Source organism: Morus notabilis, unplaced genomic scaffold (genome assembly GCF_000414095.1).
Source record: "Morus notabilis unplaced genomic scaffold, ASM41409v2 Scaffold332, whole genome shotgun sequence".
Taxonomy (NCBI): Eukaryota; Viridiplantae; Streptophyta; class Magnoliopsida; order Rosales; family Moraceae; genus Morus; species Morus notabilis.
Genome location: NW_010361195.1, coordinates 414,099 through 424,125, shown reverse-complemented (window position 1 = coordinate 424,125; position 10,027 = coordinate 414,099). Strand labels below are relative to the sequence as shown.

The 10,027-nt window shown below is 34.0% G+C and overlaps 1 protein-coding gene across 1 annotated transcript; it reads right to left on the bottom strand.

The window, feature by feature from the left end:
- Positions 1–4,051: 4,051 nt before the first annotated feature.
- LOC21400757 (eukaryotic translation initiation factor 3 subunit C) lies at positions 4,052–8,825 on the bottom strand. The gene is made up of 4 exons (XM_010098654.2): positions 8,739–8,825; positions 8,404–8,480; positions 6,475–8,268; positions 4,052–5,249 (listed from the first exon to the last, which is right to left on the bottom strand). The coding sequence occupies exons 2-4, from the start codon at positions 8,425–8,427 to the stop codon at positions 4,284–4,286; spliced, it is 2,784 nt and encodes a 927-aa protein (XP_010096956.1). The 5' UTR covers positions 8,428–8,480; positions 8,739–8,825; the 3' UTR covers positions 4,052–4,283.
- Between the last annotated feature and the right edge of the window lie 1,202 nt (positions 8,826–10,027).

Below are 10,027 nucleotides of genomic sequence, written 5' to 3'. Positions count from 1 at the left end.
ATTCCTGCTATAAAGATTCTCTTTATTTTTTTCATTTTTTTTTCTTTTTTGACTCCAACTTTGTTATGTTAAACTGTGGTTAAAGTTGTTCCTAAATGTGGGTTTATAATATTTGAAGCTGACAACTTAACTCGATGTTTGGAATCTTGAGAGGATAGCTAAGGGTCACCCATACACTTTGGCGCGTGCGTCACACGGACTAATCATTAGAGAGTCACTTTCTCCGCTGTTGAGTGGTTCTGTTTGTTTTATTTTATTTTTGGGAGAATATGAGAATAGTACCCAAAAAAAAAAATCTCTTACGTGGAGATTTGATTTAAGATTCGTTTAATTTGTTAATTTAAGGTTTTAATTTAAATTAAAATGTGATTTTATATGTAAATTTTTTATAAAAAAAGTTAAATATGACTGTTTTTTATATATTTTTACTACATCAAAATTTAAATTTTAAACTCGACTTTAAAGTGTTAGATCGGGCGTATATTTCTATTTTTGTTTTATATACCTTCAAATTTAAATCATATTTTAATTTTTAAAATGTATTATCGATAAAATGTCCTACTAAAAAAATCTTCTTATTTTTATTTTTTTAGAATTTTTCAGTATAATATGAAAAAGAATACTTCTAAAAGAGATTCTCTGGTATACCGGTGTATTGGTAGGTCAGATTTTTTTAATTTTTAAATCTACGTATTTTTTAATTTTTATGTGATTTTATACAGATTTAACCGTTAAAAAATATGATATGTTAATTACCATAGAAGGTCCTTACTTCTAAACATCCCCACTCAAATATAAGTACGAGTCCACTATTTTATCTCACATTCTCACTTCTTTGATTAGCTATATAGATGTAGATAATTTAAAAAAAAAATAGTAGTAAGGTGTTATTTTAAATTGTTAAATCTTTATTACGAGTTGTTAATTTTTTTATTTTTATTTTTATGTGATTTTAATTAAATTTAACATGGCATTTCTATTGTAATTGTAAAAAGCTGGACTTTTGTTATTTTGCCTTTTTGTTTTTTGTTTTTTTTTTGTTTTTTTAGCTTTGGATGTTGGTTGTCGAGTGGTTTTCTTGTCCCTATGGATCCTTCCTCCCTTCATAATTCATTCACTCTCTTTGAACCTGGATATTATCGGGACCATTATGAGGCTTTCAACTTGTAACTGGCAAAGACTATTAAAGTATTATCCAAGCAATCACATACAATTAACCCCTTGCCTTGACTGATTAACTTTTAATTCCAATTTGTTTCTAAGACTTTCCCCGTCAAAATCTCACCTTAAAAAAGCACACAAAAAGGGAGGAAAAGTAACGAATATAGAGAAAGTGGGACTTTTTGAAGTGGGGTTTACTCACCACTAGAGACAGTTTTTAATATTAAATTTAGTTAAAATTATATCAAATTAAAAAAATATGTAGAACAGATAATTTTTATAATTAATTTGAAGGTTTAAAATAAAAAAATTACTAGTGGTTTAAATTAAAAAAATATGTAGAACAGATAATTTTTATAATTAATTTGAAGGTTGAAAATAAAAAAAATTACTAGTGGTTTATTTTTTTTAATCTTACTAAAAAAACTCATTAGAAAATATCAGATAAAATTCAACATTTATCAAAGTGTATGATTTTTGTCAAGATTCATATGTAGTTTGATACGTCATACAAGAACTACTGACGGTTTAAAAAAAAAGTAGGTGGGGATTTTTCTAGTGACGTGATCTTTATTATTTATTCAAGTCTATTGAATTTGAGGGAAAGCAAATGTCCCTCAAATTACACATCCGAATGCAAAAAATAAAAATAAATCGAAAAAAAAAAAAACGTAAAAGAATTCTCTGAACAAGTCAATCCTTATTGTAGTTTGATTAGTGCAAACAATTTTCTGAACATATTATATTGTTTTATTAGCTGTATCACCTATGATTCTAAACAAATGGGAGCGTGATTTTGGGGAGTGTATGTTGTAGGGAATGCTTCTTCCCAACCAATAAGGAACAAATAAAAACCATTGGATCTGCATCCGGTGATGAAGGATAAATAAGTACCATTAGGTTAAGTGAATCCACTCGCACTATATTTTTAAAAATTGAAAAAAATAAAAGAAACCAAAAAAGCAATAAGAGGATATCAAATCGAAAAGGGCGACAAAGAAGGTCGAGTCGAGGGGAAGGAGAGTTAGAAGGGCTCGTATCACCGTCAACAAAGGAGGACAAGTCAGCAAGTCGTCGAAGGTGGCGGAAGAGGTCATTTTCGTTTGGGCAGAGGGAAAATATGGTTTGAATTCAATGACAAATGTTCTTTTAAAGAAAAAAAGGTATTAAGTAAACACGTACAGTAATTTTATAATTATGAACACATCTTTTTAATTTGAAATATTCAAAAACAATCGGACGGTTGATAATTATTATTTTGTTGGTAGGGAATAAGTACAAATTCATACTATAGATATTCCAAATTTTTTAATAGGATTGAGACCTCTTATTATTATTATTATTATTATTATTATTATTATTGCTACTAAGACTTAGAAGATTGAGACCTCTTATTATAAAACCATGAAAGTCAAATAGTAAACTAAAAACCAAGAAGTTTGACTGGTTAATATCTTTAAAAAAATGAGATACCTTCTTTTTTTTAAAGGAAAAAAAAGAGATACCTACTATTAATATATGTGTTTTTTTTATAAGTATCATGTCATAATATATGTTGCAGTCGTATTTCACAAGTAAAATATTAGATACTATGTATCACACAAGATCACAATAATATATTTCTCAATTTTTATTTATATCTTCCTTCCATAAAAAAAAATGTTTAAAGTTTTCTACGTAATAATATCATGACGGTGATAAATACAATATGTAAATTTCAGCAATTCTGTACTCATTTTTGAAAATTATATAAATGGGAGGTAAGTAATGTTATTAAGAATAATTTTGCACTCACTTTTTATATTGGAGTGCAAGAGTATTATTTAGAACGTTTTACTGAATAGGATAAAACTGCTTCTTTTACAACTTCCAAATAAGCGTTTTATCCTATTCAGGATAAAACTGTCCTTTTACAACTTCTAAATAAGATAAATGAAAGTACTTGGAAATATGAAAATTGCACACGTACAGATTTTTATTTACATTTTTCATTAAGAAATTCATATTAATAAAACTAAACAGTTTTGGTTGGAAGATTCAAATAATGATTTAAATCATGGTTTATGATTCGTTACAGAATTTTCTCTCATAAAAAATATACGTAAATCGAAAATAATTTTAATCTGTAAACTAAATGTCTCCGTACCAAATAACGGAGTTATTTTTTTCAATGCCTATCGGCACCCCACCGCTATTATAGCAACCAAGCCACAGTGGCTGTAGGCACTTCAATCACGCGGAATAATCAAGTAAACAGTGAAAATTTCATTGGAAAATAAAAATGGAAACTTTTGAACTTTTTTTCATTAGTTATCAATAGGAATTATTGTTTCAACTATTTAGTTAAATTTTTAATGTATCAACATTAAAAAATTAAAGTACGAGAATTGTTTTAATGATTTTTTGAATCACATATCAAACCGTTAAAAACTCAATATAACAGTTAAATCAACAATTTCTATCCATGGTTAAAAACAATGTATCCTGTCGTAAAAATAATACAAATGTAACTATGTAAGATAGAAATAGATTAATTGTGGAAATCCTAATAATAGATGCATCCAATCCAGGGAGTTATCAACCGCAAGTCCACAGAATACAATCTTACGATCAACAACCACAGCATATGATGAATACCCCCACCCCACCGTAAGCAAGAAAAATCTTTAATCAACCAAGCGGGGTTGGAGTTGGTTCTCTCACATTAGTGGGACCCACCAATCATCATCTGGTTGAATAGAGATGCTCTCATGACAATTCCAACAAATTTATGGGACTAAAAGTTTGACCGCTTATATTTTTAAGATTCCAGATTAAAAGCTAGTTTGCATGGTTTCCGATATCATCAGTGAAACATTACCGTAAAAATAAGAAAGCAGCAAAAACGGTATTTAGAATCTCTCAACAAAGAGGAGAGGAAAAAACAAAAAAGGGCCTTAAAATCCAGGATACAAATCACCTTTGCCTCAAAATTCTAAATTCGAGGTCAAATCCAAAAAGACCAAATTGAAACTATAACTTATACGATCAAATTTAAGAACCGGGGATAAAACAAAAGGGGGCTTCCTAACAAAAATGCCTGAATCTTGAAGTCGTTTTCTCTTCCAGTAGTCTGTGTTCCTTTAAGCTCGAATGCCCCTGTTTAGACTGACCATGCGACTTGAAGAATCAATCTGGGATCCCCTTGAACCTGACCCCGTTCTTCCGGACCCATCTTGATAGCGGGTGCCCCGACCCGTTCCTCGAAACTGCCCAGATCTGTCCCTCGAATACCCGCCACCCAGAGCCTGCCCGTATGCCAATGCTCTCCCTCCACCACTGTACCCTGTACGTCCAGTGCCACCACCTTGCCTCCCTTGAGTAAAGGAATAGTTCTCTTGCCACTTACCACTCGCAGCAGCATAGTCCTGACTGTCTCTGCGCCTTAGATGCAGATCCATTCCGCCACCACCAAATCGTGCCTCTGTTGCCCTCTCATTATTCTCCACCAGGATCGACAACTTATCCGTCAACTGGAATGCTAAAGCCTGTAACCTAGTGTACTCTACATCATGGAATACAATGCAGTTAGTTGGCTGGTCCCAACTCGCATAGAGCTCCTCATCTATCATCATCTTGCAAACAATGCTGCGCGTCTGTGATTCTGAGAGGTCGAACATTTTGGTGAGCTGATCCAGGCCCAGGGACTGGTAGGATGAGGCATAAGTAAAAAGGTAGGTTCTCAGAGCCTCTTCTTTGAGCTTAGCCTTGAGCATGTCAAAAACGTCCTCACGGTTCCTAAGGAGCTTCCAGACATCGAGAGACGTGATAACATCAAAGGCCTTCTGGTAGTCCCCTTTGGTAAGGGCCCTAGTGGCAGCCATTACATTGTCTCTGACATTTTCAGGGGGGCCGGTGAAAGTTTGCTTCCCACTCACCTCAAGCAATCGCCGGAAATTCTTACTTATAACTTTGTGCTTTGCGTCATGGATATTGGCTGCCATATTAGGCACTTCAAGCAGCATGGCACAAATCAAATGGACTGCCTCCAAGAGCTCAAGATTAATATGCATATGATATGGCATCTGCCGTCTCCTTTCCAGTCTTTCCTGAAGGAGGTAAAAGGGACAAACTGATTATTATGAACAAGGAAAAAAAAAAGTATAATTGAAGCACAATATTATTACACACTGAAATAAGGATTTGCACAAAAATGTAGTCCTATGTCTTTAGACCACGTCAAGTCTTAAGCTACCAAAACCACAGTACATTTCTTTCAGCTTTTCAGAACCTTCGTCCACTGTTTGGATCTAGATTGGTCCATACGTCTATTATGATAAATCCCTCTCAAAACCTAACTTATTAGTTTTGCGAGAATAGTTAAAGATTAAGCAAGTGATATTTGGTTTGCATTCCACCACTTACCTTCATAGCTCCCTTAACACACAACAAACATACTCAAAATATATGCAAAACATTATCAGTTCAGCTTATATCAACTCAGAGAACAATGTTATCTAGATGTTTTATTTACACTTTAGCTGATGTGCATAAACTACCATTTAACCCCTTAAATATCCTTATCCTGAAGTTAAATACACTCGATCCCAGAATGGAAATAAAACATCTACCAGCTTCCTTCCAAGTCAATAAAAGAATTAGAACATGACAAGAAAGTTCAACAAAAATTAACTGCCCAAGATTATGGCACGTCACCTTTCCAGCCTTTCCTGAAGAAAGTAAAGGGGGGAAATCGATTCTTACCATCAAGAATCTATAGCATAAGTCGAACATAACAACGATCTTAAGCACTGAAATAAGAGTTTGTACAACTCAAATTTTAGACCCCATTAAGGCTTTATGCCATATTTATTTCAGCTGTTAAAGACCTTTGTCCACTGTATGTCTCTACAATGGCCCTTTATGTCAGTTATACTAAATTGCTCTCACAGACTAATTCATTAGTTTGACGAGAATAGCAGAAGATTTAAGAAAGGACGGAACATTTGCATTCCAACATTTACTTCAGTATCTTTATTGCACTTCAGCATCTTCATTGCAACATAAATACATATATATATATATATATATATATATATATATTACAACATAATTATATATAGGTCAAATTATCAACTAAGAGAAATATACAATATAATTCCAGTGCCTATACAACTCATAAGCCCTTTTGCACATCGTTGTTCTGAAATCATAAATATTCAAATCTTAAAAGAAAAGGAAAGCATCTGGATTTTTTCCTTCCATTACAACATGACATGCGGGCTCAACATAATTTAACAGCCTATTAAAAACAAAAACAAAAAAAGCAAGTACCTGTTCTGGAGTCTTCTCATGATATCTCATTTGTGAAACACCTTGTGCAAGCAACTCTTTTACCCTTCCCCCTGAATATAGCTCAGAAAGGCAGCTGTGCCCTTCGGCAATAAGTCCTACCCGAAATGCACATAGACCAAGTTGTGCCATAACCCTGTTAAAAAGGATTTGTGTTGAGATGTCCATGTGCTGAACATTATCTTGCAAGTGACTCATTAGCAGCAAATCACGGGAAGTGGAAAACTCATCCAGGAGAGCATGGTGGTAAATATCACAAAGCATTGCACGAGCCTTAGTCCGCTCATCTCCATGTTTATATATAAAAGACACCAACATATCCATCAATGTTCTACAATTCTCCGGAAAGCTAGGTTTCCGAGGAACAATCTCAGGAGTAACAATAAATGCAGATGGACCCCTACTTTCTTCAACCTTAGGCCCCTCATTTGAGTCTTCACCATCATCAACTTCTCCAGCACGCTCAGCCAATATCCTCATGGCATCATAAACCTCTTGTGGCTTATAATAGATGAATTCTACCCGCCTTAAGGCTACCTTAGCAGCAGCTTTAAAATTCTTGACACGCTCTAAATATTCTTGTACATCTTGAGTAAGAACCAAAAACATCGGCTCGTCTCTAAGTCTTTCAACATACTCCCGAGTATGTGGATCTATGCATTGCAAGCTCTTGAAAAACTCAGTATCTATCCGTTCCAAAAAGGCACCCAGATTTCCCCAAACACGGATTGTTCCGTTGTAGTCTGCTCCTTTCTGGGATTCATTCTCATCAGGCTCAATCGTGTCATCCACCACTATGTTAGAATGCTGCATCAGAATGTCAAGTGTGACAAGCATATTCTGCACACACTTCTTCCACACATTAATAGGCATGTACCCACTAAGACCTGGATTGACATCAAATTGAGCAGAAACAACACTAAAAAGAATTTCGAGCTTCTGTGCAGGGGTCTTGGCAACCTTTGTCAGGAAAGTAAGCTGCTCAACCTGCTCAAACCTTCCAGTTCCCTTACGTCCACGAGCAGCCACAATCTCCTTGAATTTCTTATTCACAATATCCCATGTGATTTCTCTAGGATCCTTCATAAACTTTTTATCCATGAGCTTATCTTTCTTACTCATCTTCCTCTCCCAACCGACTTCAGGTTGGTCCCTTTCATCATCTTCTTCATTATCGTCATCCTCAGAACCCGACTCGGCAATCTTGGTAATATCCTCCTCAATCTCAGAGTCGGTTTCTTCCTCCTCGTCAATATCCTCATCCACATCCTTTTCCTCCTCACTCTCAGGATTCTCCTTAAATTTATTAATTGCGTCCTCATACTGCTTATTGTTCTTCTTCAATTTCTGTTTCATGGAGTTCAATGCCTTGGCATTGCTACTGCTCATCTTCTTCTTCGCATCCTTATTCGCCAAAGCCTGACTCAAGAAGTCCTCCAACATAACAAGAGCCTTGATGTAAAGGCTCGGGACCTTGTCAGACTCGGTGATACGCATCACTTTCTCAAGCTGCTTATTAATCTTGTCAAAGCTCTCCTGCAGGCTAACCCAGTCATTGATCTTCATGGCATTCTTCATCTGGTCGACAGTGGCCGACAACTCCTCAAAACGCTTGTCTTTGGCCGATCTAACGACACGTTTTTGGTCATCAGAGGCGTCGCTATCGCTATCATTCTCCCTAAGATATCTGTTAACGGTCGGTTCGGAGGTTGGCTCACCTCCATCAACACTCCCCACTTCATAATCACTCTCCTCTGACTCCGAATCACTTCCGGGCTGGAATTAATTATTAAAAAAAAAAAAAAAAAAACCTTAACTTGGCCCAAAAGAACAAATCTACCTTAACTAACCTTAACTAATTCTCAACAATAATCAAATAGAGCATGCAAATTTCATCAAAATAAAAGGAACCTGAGTCCAGAAACGCGACGCCATATTCTCTAATAAGAAGAAACCTACACGAATTCAAGAGCAAAAAGTGCGAGAATCTGCAATGAAACACAAAAATACAAAAATACGATTGCGGCGATGTAAGCTAATTATTATAATTGGAGCTGAAGTACATACATAGGGCATGGAAAAAGAATAAAACTTTTTTTTGGCTAGCAAGAAAGAGATTCGAAATCAAAATTCCAAAAAAAAAAAATTGCAATTAGATTGCTAGGGCAATGTCAGATTAAGTAGAAAAACTTCATCGAATCTTGAGAGAGAGAGAGAGAGAGAGAGTTATCGGAAGAAAATCATACCGCAGATTGGGAGATGGGAGATTCGAGAGAAGCTGCAGGAGCGTTGCGAGACCAAAGAGGGTGGAACTTGGAAGCGGTTTAGGTAGGTTTTTCTTTGCTTTCTGATTTTCAGTTTTCTTCTTATTATTATTATTATTATTATTATTTGCGTTAAATCTCCTCATGCCCCCTAAATTAGTGTAATTCTCAATTTTTGTCCCTTAAATTTTTAAAAACTCTCATTTTGTGCATCATATTTTTTATTTATTCACACTCGATCCCCTTTATTAGAATTTATGTTAAAAAAAAAAAACATACGAAATGAGAGGATTAAGTGTGGTATGTAGCCTCCATTTGGTTCGCTAGTTTGAATTTTGTTAATTTGAACTTTTTTGTTTGAATAGAAAAATTTGAAATGTGCGGTTTAAATTGTAGTTTGAATTAGTGTTTAGATGTACGGTTAAAACTTTGACTTGAACAGAGATTGAAATTTGAAGTTGTGTTTGGTAGGTGTGAAAAGCAGAGAGAGTGAGCACCTTTTTACTGTTAAAAAATTATTCAAAAAGTTAAATTTAAAGGGGAAGCTAAACTCTAAGTTAGACAATTTAACTCAGCTTAAACGATAAATATAATTTAAACTATGTGCTTACTAAATACCAATTTAATTTGTGCTAACTGTTCGAACTGAGTTGTATTGAGCTAAATTAGTAAACAAACGGGGGCATAGTCTTTTTCTAGTTATTTTTAACAAAAACTCTAAAGAAATAACAAACGAAAGCACTACCCTCTTTTTAATATGTTTTTACGACAATCCTAACAAATAGAGTTAAATGGGAGTTAAGAGCATTTCTATTGGAATTCACTAAATTTTAATTAAAATAGTTAAAAAATTACTTTAATTTTTAAGTGAACCGTTCCAACTACACTATCTATTTTAATTAAACATAAATTATCTAAATACTTATTACATTTTAAATATAAATAACATTCTTAAATTTAAAAAAAAAGAATCCTCACATTTATTATTGTTTAAAAAGAACAAAATAATAAAAAAAAATTAAATGGCTAGTCTTCATCGATTTTAACTATTGATTATTTGGATAATTTCCAAAATAAATTTTTGTCAATTCCACAACCACGAGCGTGCACTTCTCTCACTCAACCATCAAAATAGACTCATGAATCGGACGTGTAAATTGCCACAAAAAAAAAAAAGATTATTCTTCCTACAAGTGTCCATCAAATTTTAAGATCATTTTTATCTAAAATTTTTAAAACTCACACTTCACTTCAGAGCATCTATAACATCC